We start from the raw sequence: 15,606 nt of genomic DNA, 5'->3' as shown, positions 1-15,606 counted from the left end.
GGTGTAATTTACCTTCAGGACCTTATCAAATTTCATTAGCTGCCGTTGACTTCTAGACAAAGCAGAGTTGCTTTAAAAATGAGCCGTTTTGTCGCATTAGCCGCTATTCACAGTGATAGACGCCGGAAAAAAATCAGTTGGTATTTGAACTCAACAGGAAGTGACCCAAAATCAACAGAAAACAGGAAGTGACCTGAAATTTTGTGTAAATCTAAAGAAAGTTGGCCTAAATAATCAGAAAGTACCCTAAAATCAGCAGGAAGTGACCCAAAATCAACAGAAAATGACCCGTAATTTCTCCAAAATTAAAGGAGAATGTGAGCTGAAATCAACAGCTGAAAGTTGCACAGAATTCGTATAAATACCAAAATAAAAAGGAAATGCCCCAAAATCAACAGAAGTGAGCCAGAAATGGCTCAAAATCAACAGGAAGTGAACCTGAATGTCCCATATAAATACCAAAATAAAGAGGAAATGCCCCAAAATCAACAGGAAGTGAGTTAGAAGTGGCCTAAAATCAACAGGACGTAACCTTGAATGGCCTGTATAAATACCAAAATAAAAACGAAATGCCCCAAAATCAATAGGAAGTGGGTTAGAAGTGGCCCATCATCGACAGACAATGCACCAAACTAACAGGAAGCTTGTCTAAATAAACAGGAAGTAACCTGGAATGGCCCGTATAAATACCAAAATAAAGAGGAAATGCCCCAAAATCAACAGAAGTGAGCCAGATGTGGTCCAAAATCAACAGGAAGTGACCTGGAATAGCCCGTATAAATACTAAAATAAAAAGGAAATGCCCCCAAATCAACAGGAAGTGGGCCTAAATAAACAGGAAGTGACCAAAAAGTGCCCAACATCGACATACCATGCACCAAACTAACAGGCAGCTTGTCTTAATAAACAGGAAGTAACCTGGAATGGCCCGTATAAATACCAAAATAAAAAGGAAGTGAGCCAGAAGTGGCCCAAAATCAATAGGAAGTGGCCTGGAATGTCCCATATAAATACCAAAATAAAGAGGAAATGCTCCAAAATCAACAGGAAGTGACCTGGAATGGCCTGTATATAAAACAAAATCAAAATAAATGCCCCCAAATCAACAGGAAGTGGGCCTAAATAAACAGGAAGTGACCGAGAAGTGCCCCAACATCGACAGACAATGCACCAAACTAACAGGAAGCTTGTCTAAATAAACAGGAAGTAACCTGGAGTGGCCCGTATAAATACCAAAATAAAGAGGAAACGCCCCAAAATCAACAGGAAGGGAGTTAAAATTGGCCCAAAATCAACAGGAAGTGACCTGGAATGGCCTGCATAAATATCAAAATAAAAAGGAAATGCCCTAAAATCAGCAAAGGTGAACCAGAAGTGGCCCAAAATCAACAGGAAGTAACCTGGAATTGCCCGTATAAATACCAAAATAAAGAGGAAACGCCCCAAAATCAACAGGAAAGGAGTTAAAAGTGGCCCAAAATCAACAGGAAGTGACCTGGAATGGCCTGCATAAATATCATAAATATCAAAATAAAAAGGAAATGCCCTAAAATCAGCAAAGGTGAACCAGAAGTGGCCCAAAATCAACAGGAAGTAACCTGGAATTGCCCGTATAAATACCAAAATAAAAGGGAAATGCCCCAAAATCAACAGGAAGTGACCTGGAATGGCCCGCATAAATAGAAAAATAAAAAGGAAATGCCCTAAAATCAACAAAAGTGAACCAGAAATGGCCCAAAATCAAAAGGAAGTAACCTGGAATGGCATGTATATAAAACAAAATAAAAATAAATGCCCCCAAATCGACAGGAAGTGGGCCCAAAATCAACAGGAAGTGACCTGGAATGGCCTGCATAAATATCAAAATAAAAAGGAAATTGTCTAAAATCAGCAAAAGTGAACCAGAAGTGGCCCAAAAACAACAGGAAGTAACCTTAAATGGCCCATATAAATACCAAAGCAAAAAAGAAATGCCCCAAAATCAACAGGAAGTGAGTTAGAAGTGGCCCAGAATCAACAGGAAGTGAACAAGAAGTGCCCCAACATCGACAGAAAACGTCAAGCTAACAGTAAGTGGGCCTAAATGAACAGGAAGTGGGCAAAAATCAACAAAATCAACAGGATGTAACCTGGATTTGCCATAAATATTCGGGCCTTCGTTCATTATTGCGTTCATTCAACATCATATTAAAATACCATTTTGATTAGCAACTAGCGCCCAGTCCTCCGAACCGGCGACGTCCGCCGGCGGCCGTCATGTCCAAGCCCGTCATGCTGCCGCATTCGCAGAACCGCCGACCGGAGCCTCTCAGACCTGCGCTTCGTTCCGACGGACCGGTATTGTGGATAGCTTCTTTTGCCCTAGCAAATTCCTTCCTATTCCTATTTTTTTCAGTGTAATGTTTGTTGTGTTTCAGCCAGCGGAAATGTTGAAACGGATGGTGCCTTTCAACTCCTCTTTTAAATCCAACAACAAAGCACAAGTAATCCCGCTTTCACTGACAAACCACCTTTTCTCTCGTAAAGGTGTCAAACTCCAGGCTCTGGGCCAGTTTGGGCCCACCGCCTCACTTTGTACGGCCTGCTAAAGTAAATGATGTGCATGATATTTATTCCCGCCTTTAAAAAAATAAAAATAAAATAAAATAAAATGTATATATTTTTTTTATATATATATTCATTTTCAATATTTTCAATTAAAGGGGGGAAAAAAAACAACAAAAATAATTTTTAAAGGGTCCTCTATTTTATTGTAACATGTATGCCAATAAAGAAAAAATATTATCAATTAAATATTTTTTTAATTAATTAATTAGTAATTTATTGTATTGAATTATTAATCACCCCCCCTTTTTTTTTTAAAAATAAATTTAAATACATTTATAAACTAATAAGAATATGGATTCTTTTCACTTTTTTTGTTGGTTTCAATTTTTGTACTTTTCCAATTTTTATTTTCCACATGTAAATTAATACAAAAAGTAGTTTAAAAAAGAAAAAAGATGCCAATTTTTTTCCCGTTTAAAAAAAAAAAAAATCAATAAAATAAAAAATAGAATATTTACCTTTCCCCTCTGTTGTTTTTAACTTACTAAAAAATACAAAAAGAAAACATTTATTTAAAAAAATAATAATAAAACTTAAACAAAAATGTAATAAAATAATATTTCCTTGTTATAATTGTAATTTAAAAGTGAAAAGATTTTTTAAGCAAAAATATTTTTACGTTTGTATCCTAATTTTGCATTCTCAAATATGCATGTCAATGAAAAAAAATGAAGAAAAATATGATATTAATAATAATGATTATGATTCATTTCCCATGCAAATCAATACAAAAAAATATAAAAATAAATAATAATAAAAAAAGAAAATATTTACCATCCCCCCCCCACTTTTTTACTTTTGTACATAAAGACCAAAAAAATGTATTTAAAACATGTACATAAAAAACAAATAAATGATAAAAAGAAAAAGTACTCACTTTTTCCATCTTTTTAAAATTTAAATAAAAGTGAAAAATAATTATTCTTTTTAAGTACAAATATTTTTACACCCCCACCCCCCCCCCCCCCTTTTTTTTATTTTGCTTTAAAAAAATATATATAAAAACTTAACAATTATTTTACAGTAAAAATATTTCCCCATTTTTTGTTTTGGATTGTAAATATGTACGTCAATTTAAAAAAAAAAATCATATTTCATTTATTTATTGGGATGTAAAAAACAATAGTTACTGCCCCCCTTTTTTTATTAATAAAAAAAAAGGTAAAAAAAATAAAATTAAATTAAAAAAAAAAAAAAAAAGGATTTTGACACCCTTGCTTTACTGCTTCTTCATGTCTTTCTAGTGTGGCTTTCAATTCCCCTGTTGTCTTGCTACTTTTAAACACTTTTAAGAACACCCAGCAGTACTTTTTTAGAGATTTAATTATCTGTTAAAGTGTGACTCTCCATTCTAGCAGCGTTGCCTCGACGACAATGCATTTTCTGCTTATCTCTGCGCTCGTTCTTGCTGTTGGGTTCAATTTCGACAAGGGATTTTCGCATTCTTTCAGCATCTTAACAAGTATGCTTGTATATCTTTGGAATATCTCCCAGGATGAGGAAAATAACCCTTACATGAATAATACATAGGCAGTGCAGAATGAACCTTCTGTTCACGCTGTGTTTGACCTTAAGTCGAATGAGGCTGAAACGGCGTCGCAAAAGTTGCTGTGGTTGTCAAAGGAAATGCGGCTTGAAAAACGTTGGCCTATATATTATTTTTTATTGGAATATGTTGAATTCAATTCATGTCTTATTCTTTCAGGGCTTTCAGAAATACTTGGAGGATTTCGATCCACACTCCATGGTATTGTGTGATGTTTTATGCGTGATTGTTGGAATATGTTTCAACTCCTTCAGTGACATATATATAAAATATATATATATATATATATATATATATATATATATATACATATATATATTTGAATTGTAGCCGATGATCATAGACGACGTCTAATTTCATGGCGTCCAGTCATCCTTCTGATAAGTTCATCTCTGGTGGACGTCCATTCTATTTGAATTGGGAGGCTAAACGCTCATTCACTGCCAAATCAAAAGGAAGTGGCCCAATATCAACAGGAAGTAACCCTGAAAGGTCTCCAAATCAATACAGAGTGAGGCTAAAATGCCCCAAATCAACAGCAAGTGGCCCAAAAATCAACAGGAAATGACCCCAAAAGGCCCCAACTCAACAGAAAGTGACCCTGAAAGGTCTCCAAATAAATACGAAATGACCCTGAAATGCCCCAAATCAACAACAAGTGGCCTAATATCAAGAGGAAGTGACTCTGATATGCCCAATTTCAATAGGTCATCTAGGTATCAACAGGAAGTAACCCTGAAAGGTCTCCAAATCAACAGGAAGTGACCTGGTATCAACAGGAAGTGATCCTGAAAGGTCTCCAAATCAATACGGAGTGATCCTGAAATGCCCCAACTCAACAGGAAGTGGCCCAATATCAACAGGAAGTGACCCAGTATCAACAGGAAGTAACCCGGAAAGGTCTCCAAATCAATAGGACGTGTCCCAATATCAACAGGAAGCGACCCCAAAAGGCCCCAAATCAACAGGAATTGACCCGATATCAATCAACAGGGATTGACAATGAAAGGTTTTCAAATCAATACATAGTGGGGCTGAAATGCCGCAAATCAACAGCAAGTGGCCCCAAATCAACAGGAAGTGACCCCATAAGGCCCCAAATCAACAGGAAGTGACCTGATTTGAACCGGAAATGACCCTGAAAGGTCTCCAAATCAATACGAAATGACCCTGAAATGCCCCAAATCAACAGCAAGTGGCCTAATATCAACAGGAAGTGACTCTGATATGCCCAATTTCAATAGGAAGTGACCCAGTATCAACAGGAAGTGACCCTGAAGGGTCTCCAAATCAACAGGAAGTGACCCGATATCAACAGGAAGTGAGCCTGAAAGATCTCCAAATCAATACGGAATGACCCTGAAATGCCCCAAATCAACAGGAAGTGGCCCAATAACAACAGGAAGTGACTCTGGTATGCCCAATTTCAATAGGAAGTGACCCAGTATCAACAGAAAGTGGGCCTGAAAGGTCTTCAAATCAATACGAAGTGACCCAATATCAACAGGAAGTGACCCTAAAAGGCCCCAAATCAACAAGAAGTGACCAGATATCGACAGGAAGTGACCCTGAAAGGTCTCCAAATCAACAGGAAGTGACCTGATATCAACAGGAAGTGATCCTGAAAGGTCTCCAAATCAATAGGACGTGTCCCAATATCAACAGGAAGCGACCCCAAAAGGCCCCAAATCAACAGGAATTGACCCGATATCAACAGGGATTGACACTGAAAGGTCTCCAAATCAATACATAGTGGGGCTGAAATGCCGCAAATCAACAGCAAGTGGCCCCAAATACACAGGAAGTGACCCCAAAAGGCCCCAAATCAACAGGAAGTGACCTGATTTGAACCGGAAGTGACCCTGAAAGGTCTCCAAATCAATACGAAATGACCCTGAAATGCCCAAAATCAACAGCAAGTGGCCTAATATCAACAGGAAGTGACTCTGATATGCCCAATTTCAATAGGAAGTGACCCAGTATCAACAGAAAGTGGGCCTGAAAGGTCTTCAAATCAATAGGAAGTGACCCGACATCAACAGGAAGTGACCCTAAAAGGCCCCAAATCAACAGGAAGTGACCAGACATTGACAGGAAATGACCCTGAAATGTCTCAAAATAAATAGGGAGTGACCCTGAAATACCATCTAACCAACAGAAAGTGACTCTGAAATGTCCTAAATCAACCGGCCTGATTTCAACAGGAAGTGACCCAATATCAATAGGAAGTGACACTGAGATGTCCTCAAATCAACAGGAAGTTAGCCTGAAAGATCTCCAAATCAATACGGAATGACCCTGAAATGCCCCAAATCAACAGGAAGTGGCCCAATATCAACAGGAAGTGACTCTGATATGCCCAATTTCAATAGGAAGTGACCCAGTATCAACAGGAAGTGACCCGGAAAGGTCTCCAAATCAATAGGAAGTGACCCAATATCAACAGGAAGTGACCCCAAAAAGGCCCCAAATCAACAGGAAGTGACCCGACATCGACAGACATTGACAGGAAATGACCCTGAAATGTCTCAAAATTAATAGGGAGTGACCCTGAAATACCACCGAACCAACAGAAAGTGACTCTGAAATGCCCTAAGTCAACAGGAAGCGGCCTGATTTCAACAGGAAGTGACCCAATATCAATAGGAAGTGACCCTGAGATGTCCTCAATTTAACAGGAAGTGACCCTAAAATGCGTCAAATCAACAGGAAGTGACCCTCAAATGCCTCAAATCAGCCGGAAGTGACCCGATTTCAACAGGAAGTGACCCTGAAATGCCCCCAAATCAACAGGAAGTGACCCTTAACCTAGAGGAATTGACAATGAAATGCCTCACAATCAACAGGAAGTGGCCCAATACAGCAACCATCACAAAAAAAACAACATTTTCTGGTTTAGGCAGTTCTACATGGCGAATACCATTCATTATACAAAACATAATCATGATATGAAAGCCACTCCGGAATCAATTCATTTCATAACTTGAGCTATTACTGTATAGTTTTTCACCAAATAATTACAAACGTATTATATTGTGATATAAAATGACCGATACTGTGACAGGATAGCATTTTTGTTGTTGTTGTTGCCATAGTGTGTAATGACATTAATGAGCTTTTGTCGCTGATTAGTTCTCATCAGAGCAGATTGCCGGAAGAGACGTGAGACTGCTGAGAATCCGAAAGGTACTTAGATGATTATCGTCCCCCTTTACACTTGATGACTGACACTGGTGCTTCCCGCTCTTGAGGAGGGACAGCTGGATTTGGCGCTGGAGGGGGGCGCCGACTCGCCTTTGGGGAAATTAGTAGTGTCGTCCGTGTACGAGGGCGGAGCTGCAGACAAGCACGGTTAGTACTAGTTTTTGCCGCTAAATTTTTCATGTAAGAAATTTACATTTTAAAATGTATTTTTAATTTTCTTCAATTTATCAACAATATACATTCAATTTTTAATTGTATTACTTTTTTTTAAAAAATTATTTTAATTTTTAAAAATGATTCATTTTGAATAATTTTTTAATCAATATTTTTATTGTTGTTTTACATTATTTTTAGAAAAATCCATGCTTTTTTCTCAATCCTATTAAAAATGCATTAAATTTTTATTCACTTTAATTGTATTTTCTTTTTTTTTTTTTAATTAAAACTAAACTTCTTTAATTAAAACTAATTACATGAAATGATTTTTAATTCATTTGAATATTTTCATTTATTTTTGTTTTTTCGATTGGAGTTTGTTTTTACAAAAGCACGGTTATTACAATATTACTATTAGTATACTACATATTTTTTTCCCCTAGATTTATATTATTTGATATATATTATAATCATAATACTAAATATATTTATAATCATTATTATAATATATATATTATACATTTAATTACAAAATTTATATTTTGAAATGTTCATTGAGGGTTTTCTTGAATCCTATTTAAAAAATACATTTGTTGTAAAAATTTATTTTAATTGTGTCAATTTTCTTCTTATTACTATTTTAATTCTTTTAATGCGCCTTATCTAAGAAAAATATTTTTTTAGAAAAGTCCATGTTTTTAAATTTAAATATTTAAAATCTTCTGAATTAAAACTTCAGATTTTTTTTATTAAAACTTTCAAGTATTTAAACACATTTTAATCTGTTTTACAAAATTGACATAAAACACTCAATTTATCATGTATTCAAACCATTATTCTAAAATGATATTCTTTGTACACAATTTGCATTTTAAAATGTATTTTTCTTTTTCCCCCCTTCAATCCCATTAAAAATACATTACATTTTTATTCATTTTAATTGTAATATTTTTTCTTTTAATTTTTTATTATTATTATTATTTTTAGAAAAATCCATATTCAATTTTTTGACTTTCTTTATCATTACAGCTTCTAAAATTCTTTAATTGAAACTTAAAGTATTTACACTGTTTTAAAAAAAATAATAATTTTTTTTCATTTATTTTTAAATTACTACACAATTGACAAAAAACTCAATTTAGCATGTATTCAAAACATTATTTTAAAATTATTATGGTGTATTTTTGTCTTGAATTGAGAATTTTTTTTGGTGCCAACTTTACATTTTAAAATGTTTTCATTTTTTCTTCTTTTTTAAATCCTATTATAAATATTTATTGAATTCCTATACATTTCAATTGTACTCGTTAATCTTTTTTTTGTGTGCAAATTTATTGTATATAATATTATACGTATAATATACTGTATTTATAGATATAAAATAATAATATAAAACATTTTATGATTCATTTTTATTAAAAATTCATAGAGTTAGTACAAAATTGACTGGAGACACACAATTTCTCATGCATTTGATTTGTGTCTTTAATACTAGGTGGCATTGTCCCAGGCGATGAGCTGATGGCCGTCAATGGAAAGATCTTGTTAGATGCTCCACTCAATGAAGGGCAGAATTCCCTGGCAAGAGCCTGGAATAGCGGAGGGGTATGATTTTCTTCTTTCAATCCTTGAATACCAGCTACTGTTGCACTGATACCAATCGATATGCGTAGCACTGCCATTAACAACCAATGAGGTAATAAAATAGAATTTGCTCTTCCTCTGGCCAAGATGGAATTTTCGCATTTTCGTCTTGTTCTCGTCTCGTCAGACGAAAACTGGCACGCGTCTAGTTATGTTTGCATGTCTCCCAAAACACGTTTTTGGCTCGTTATCGTCTCATCGTCATCATGGAAAAAGTGTTCGTTGACGAAAATAGCGCTGGGTGCCGTACTGAATGGAAAAATTGTATCAGTGCAACATTACCGTAATTTTCAGACTATAAGGGGCACCTGATTATAAGCCGCCACCCACCAAATGTGGCATGAAAACAGTAAAGCCACACTGGACTATAAGCCGTAGGTGTCCTCACTGTATTATGGGATATTTACACTAAAATATTTTAACCGGTAACACTTTATTTGACAGCAGCGTCTGTTATAGACTGTTATAAGACCAAATGAACCACCATGAAGCTTTGAACCAATTGACTGCAAAGCTTCATTGCTACAAGAAGCTTCATTTGGCCATCATGGCTCTGCTGTCAACACTGTTGTCATCAAACATGCCTCCTAGCATGCATTGCAGCATGATAGATGTAAATAACAATCAAAATTCATGTTCTGTGCTAATTATTTTTTCAGTTACTGTTCCATTTGTTTCATTAATTGCTAGTTATGGTATTTGACCAAATGAACCACCATTCATTGCTTCAAGAAGCTTCATTTGGCCATTACTACTCCTTTGGAGGAGACAGTCAACTTCTGCTGTCAACATTGTTGTCGTCCATCATGCCTCCTAGCATGCATTACAGCGCTACAGATGTAAATAACAATCATAGTTCTGTGCTAATTTTTTCTTCAGTTGCTCTTCCAGTTGTTTCATTAATTGCTAGTTATGGTATTTGACCAAATGAACCACCATTCATTGCTTCAAGAAGCTTCATTTGGCCATTACTACTCCCTTGGAGCAGACAGTCAACCTCTGCTGTCAACATTGTTGTCATCCAACATGCCTCCTAGCATGCATTGCAGCATGATAGATGTAAATAACAATCAAAATTCATGTTCTGTGCTAATTATTTATTCAGTTACTGTTCCATTTGTTTCATTAATTGCTAGTTATGGTATTTGACCAAATGAACCACCATTCATTGCTTCAAGATGCTTCATTTGGCCATTAATACTCCCTTGGAGGAGACAGTCAACTTCTGCTGTCAACATTGTTGTCGTCCAACATGCCTTCTAGCATGCATTACAGCGCTACAGATGTAAATAACAATCATAGTTCTGTGCTAATTTTTTCTTCAGTTGCTCTTCCAGTTGTTTCATTAATTGCTAGTTATGGTATTTGACCAAATGAACCACCATTCATTGCTTCAAGAAGCTTCATTTGGCCATTACTACTCCCTTAGAGGAGACAGTCAACCTCTGCTGTCAACATTGTTGTCATCAAACATTCCTCCTAGCATGCATTGCAGCACTGCAGATGTAAATAACAATCAAAATTGATGTTCTGTGCTAATTATTTTTTCAGTTACTCATCCAATTGTTCAATTAATTGCTAGTTATGGTATTTGACCAAATGAACCACCATTCATTGCTTCAAGAAGCTTCATTTGGCCATTACTACTCCCTTGGAGGAGACAGTCAACCTCTGCTGTCAACATTGTTGTCATCCGACTTGCCTCCTAGCATGCATTGCAGCGCTACAGATGTAAATAACAATCATAGTTCTGTGCTAATTTTTTTCTTCAGTTGCTTTTCCAGTTGTTTCATTAATTGCTAGTTATGGTATTTGGTAAAACGTCATTTGACAGAGGCATCATAAGACTGTCAGGTGGCAAAATGAACCACCATGAAGCTTTGAACCAATTGGCTGCAGAGCTTCATTGCTTCAAGAAGATTCATTTTTCCATCAATGCTCCCCTGTAGGAGACAGTCAACCTCTGTTGTCAACAATGTTGTCATCAAACATGCCTTCTAGAATGCTTTGCAGCGCTACAGATGTAAATAACAATCAAAATTCATGTTCTGTGCTAATTATTTATTCAGTTACTGTTCCACTTGTTTCATTAATTGCTAGTTATGGTATTTTGGTAACACATTTGACAGTGGTGCCCTAAGACTGTTGTAATTATGTCATGACACTGTCATGAACATTCACGAATGCTTATAACAGATTGTCTCACTTTTGAATGGATTTAAAAGTGGAGTTAGTGACATAATTTGCCGGATGACACTTAATGATATCTGTCATAAGCATTCATTACGGCAGTTTTATGACGACGCTGTCATATAAAGTGTTACCTATTAAGCCAAATAAATCAACAAATAAGCCACAGGATTCAAAATGAGGGAAAAACGTAGCGGCTTATAGTCGGAAAATTACGGTAGTGATCTAATCTAAGATGGTGTGATGCTACTTGTGGTCATGTGACATGCATTGACTTCACAGGACTGGATCGATGTTGTGATTGCAGTGTCGCCGCCGAAACATTACGAAGATGAAGTGTAAGCTCTCCCTTTTCAACACTTTTTTTTGCAGCGTGTTATACTTTAGCGTGTAGTACGTATGTCAATTAGGCTTAGAATATGATGGTTTGTGTTGTGTTTGCACATGTGTGTGCAGCGCAAAGTCAGCATCAGTCAGTCCCAGTGTGAACAGAAAAGGCAGCAGCGCAACACTGTACAGGCACGGCTACCTGCTGCAGCCCTAAGCCTCCATCCGGTAACTCTTCCAACCGCAGAGTGGCTCTTGACTTGTCTGTGACCTTGGCTGCCATTGACGGCCGATCGCGCCCAAATTAGGGATGGGCGTTCTGACCCAAAAAACAAATATTACCATTTTTCACCTCAGTGAAGTTGGCCCTCCCATCAGACGCAAATTCATATAAAAATGATGTCAGTCGTTTGTGCTGGTATCAGTTTTGGGATATTTATAGTCTTTATATAGGTCAGTCTGAGGTCAACCAGCTCCCATTTTTTATTAAAAATGGCTTCAAGCGTTTGTGCTTTGTTTGTGCTGTAAAAATTTTTGTTGGCGGTTTTATAGACATTCTGCTTTTAATTTATAGTGATGACCTCACGCAGTATATAAATTCGTAATTATTATAAGAATACTAGAAACTGCAATTTCGGGAGAAATTACTTCTGGTCTTTGCCATGTGGAGATAAGTATATAATATTTATAAAAGCTGACACACAATGACAAACATACTGCTAAATAGGGTTGTTCCAATCATGTTTTTTTGCTCCCGATCCAATCCCAATCGTTTTAGTTTGAGTATCTGCCGATCTCGATATTTCCCGATTTGATTGCTTTTTTTTGTGCTCCCGATTCAATTCCAATCATTCCCAATAATTTTTCCCGATCATATACATTTTGGCAATGCATTAAGAAAAAAATGAATAAAACTCGGACGAATATATACATTCAACATATAGTACATAAGTACTGTATTTGTTTATTATGACAATAAATCCTCAAGATGGCATTTACATTATTAACATTCTTTCTGTGAGAGGGATCCACAGATAGAAAGACTTGTGACTTTGTATATTGTGACTAAATATTGCCATCTAGTGTATTTGTTGAGCTTCAGTAAATGAAACTGAATCCATGCCCAAATGCATGATGGAAAGTGGAACCATGACTGTGCGTAGTGCTACCAATTGATATGTCTTGTCTGCGTTGGGAAATAACATAAGGTGTTTCAGAAAAAGATCAATTCCTACTTTGCTTCCCCACATTGCTTCCCATGATATTTCTAATTGTGGGAAGAGGGATTGTAAGGCTTTAGCCAATTAAAAAAGGGCTCAAAGGCTGCCATAATTCACTCTACTCATTTTACGCTGCCTTTTATCTCTCTATATAGGTAAAAAGCGTCATTACAGATTGAGCGCGACAATGCGTGAGTGGATCGTGCAGCGCATGCATTAATTGCGTTAAATATTTTAATGTGATACATTTTTGAAAAAATTAATTACCGCCGTTATCGGGATAAATTTGATAACCCTACCTTAAGCCTAAACTAAAGACTCTGGATGAGTTTAACATATTATGTCTGTAACGTTAAATACAATTAGAAAACGATTTAATTAAAATATACAGTGGTACCTCTACATACGAAGTTAATCCGTTCCAGGACCTTGTTTGTAAGTCGAAATGGTCGTATGTCGAGCAGGATTTTCCCATAGGAATACATTATAATTCCATTAATTCGTTCCACAGCCCAAAAACCTTCACTAAATCCTTAAAAAATACTGCTGGTACTATTACAAATGGCAATTACACATAGCAAAACAAATAAATTATAAATCAAAATCGGAATAATAATAATAATAATAATAATAATAATTCCTGTATTAATGTAACGAATCGGGTTCTAATGTGGCGGACGTTTTTTGCTGACCCTGAACGCACCGCGGGGCTCACGTGCCAGAGACAGACCGGTGAGCTTGAGTTTCACTTTCACTTTGAATGTTTTCTTAACACCGTCAATTGCGGCAGACAGAAGGTGTTTTTGTTTTGAATAAGTTGTGAAATAAATGATAAAAACGTGGCGAAGTTGGCGATTTCTCTGGAGATGTTACCACAATAAGAATTGTCAGCTTATTTTATAAAGACTGGCGAACGATGGTCGGAGGAGGACCGTGGAGATGTATTGTTGAGCCATTTCACGGATGCCCACCTTACGCTCATATTTTTCTGTCATTTGCATCTTCATTTAGAAGGTAAGCGTCAACTTTTTCCTTGTTTCACCACCTGTACCAACCTTTTCTGAAACCAGTGTTGATTTGTCACACAAGAAAATCCGCCGTGCATTCGTCTGCGGTGCTGCCATTGTCGTCGTATTTCGAGCATGTCGTCGGATGTAGAAACAAATGGCGAGTCAAATTTTACGTCGGATGTCGAAAAGTTCGTGTGTCGAAGCGATCGTATGTAGAGGTACCACTGTATATATATATATTAAAAAAAGGCATGGCCGATATTTTTTTGCCGATTCCGATACTTTGAAAATGACGTGATCGGACCCGATCGATCGGGACATCTCTACTTCTCAGTATATATCATATTATACGTGGCACGCAGGTCAGGGTGATGTCAGATCGTCCCCCTTGAAGCATCTCATGAGAACTTAACATGCTTTAAACGCACCTCTTTTTTGGGGGATTAGAAATATTCACACACCTAGGTGGAAAAACCCCTATTGAAGAGGGTCCTACAGAAAAGGAGGAGCTACTCAGCTGTGCAGCCACGCCCTTATTCAAAACCAAAATAAATCTTCTAATTGGGCCAATTTGACCAAGTGTGCCAAATTTCATGGCTTTATAAGTTGAGTCCCTGAAGAAATCTACTTCCTTTTAAAGGCACAAAGGGTTGTTTAATGGAACAAAGGGTCGTCACTAGGGTTATTCCGATCATGTTTTCTTTGCTCCCGATCCGATTGCTTTTTTTTGCTCCCGATTCAATTCCAATCATTCCCGATAATTTTTCCCGATCATATACATTTTGGCAATGCATTAAGAAAAAAATGAATACAACTCGGACGAATATATACATTCAAAATACAGTACATAAGTACTGTATTTGTTTATTATGACAATAAATCCTCAAGATGGCATTTACATTATTAACATTCTTTCTGTGAGAGGGATCCACGGATAGAAAGACTTGTAATTCTTAAGGGATAAATGTGACTTTGTATATTGTGACTAAATATTGCCATCTAGTGTATTTGTTGAGCTTTCAGTAAATGATACTGTAGCCATTTAACTGTTCTGCCCAAATGCATGATGGGAAGTGCAACCATGACTGTGCGTAGTGGCACCAATTGATATATCTTCTCTGCGTTGGGAAGTAACACAGGGTGTTAAGGAAAAGATCAACCACTCGTTCTTCCCCACATTGCTTCCCACGATATTTCTAATTGTTGAGAGAGGGATTTTAAGGCTTTAGCCAATTAGAAAGAGGCTCCAAAGACTGCCAAAATTCTCTCTACTCATTTTACGCTGCCTGTTAGCTCTATATATAGGTAAAACGGTGGCATTATAGATTGAACGCGACAATGCGTGAGTGGGTCGTGCAGCGCATGCGTTAATTGCATTAAATATTTTACCGTGATTAATTAAAAAACAAATAAATAATTACCACCGTTTACACAATACATTTTGATAGCCCTACATTAAGTCAAAACTAAAGACACTGGATGAATGTAAGACATTTTTTCTGTAACGTTAAATACAATTAGAAAACGATTTAATTAAAAAATACATATATATTAAAAATAGGCATGTCCGATATTTTTTTGCCGATTCCGATACTTTGAAAATGATGTGATCGGACCCGATCGATCGGGATGCTCTAATTACCATTTTTCACCTCAGTGAAGTTGGCCCTCCCATCAGACGCAAATTCATATAAAAATGATG

The 15,606-nt window shown here is 36.4% G+C and overlaps 1 protein-coding gene across 4 annotated transcripts in view; it reads left to right on the top strand.

Moving 5' to 3' along the window:
- Positions 1–15,606, top strand: part of ush1c (Usher syndrome 1C) — a 72,676-nt gene that overhangs the window by 50,333 nt on the left and 6,737 nt on the right. For 2 of the 4 annotated variants that reach the window (XM_057837366.1, XM_057837365.1), the window contains exons 20-27: positions 2,209–2,337; positions 2,418–2,483; positions 4,313–4,354; positions 7,286–7,339; positions 7,405–7,504; positions 9,009–9,118; positions 11,630–11,685; positions 11,804–11,902. In XM_057837366.1, coding sequence (XP_057693349.1) covers positions 2,209–2,337; positions 2,418–2,483; positions 4,313–4,354; positions 7,286–7,339; positions 7,405–7,504; positions 9,009–9,118; positions 11,630–11,685; positions 11,804–11,891 — 645 coding nt within the window. In that variant the 3' untranslated portion in view covers positions 11,892–11,902. The remainder of the gene's footprint in view (positions 1–2,208; positions 2,338–2,417; positions 2,484–4,312; positions 4,355–7,285; positions 7,340–7,404; positions 7,505–9,008; positions 9,119–11,629; positions 11,686–11,803; positions 11,903–15,606) is intronic. The other 2 variants (XM_057837367.1, XM_057837368.1) reach the window with 2 other exon arrangements.

Source organism: Corythoichthys intestinalis, chromosome 5 (genome assembly GCF_030265065.1).
Source record: "Corythoichthys intestinalis isolate RoL2023-P3 chromosome 5, ASM3026506v1, whole genome shotgun sequence".
In the NCBI taxonomy this organism is placed as follows: domain Eukaryota; kingdom Metazoa; phylum Chordata; class Actinopteri; order Syngnathiformes; family Syngnathidae; genus Corythoichthys; species Corythoichthys intestinalis.
Note: the sequence above shows the minus strand (reverse complement) of the source record. Positions and strands in the feature narration are given on the sequence as shown.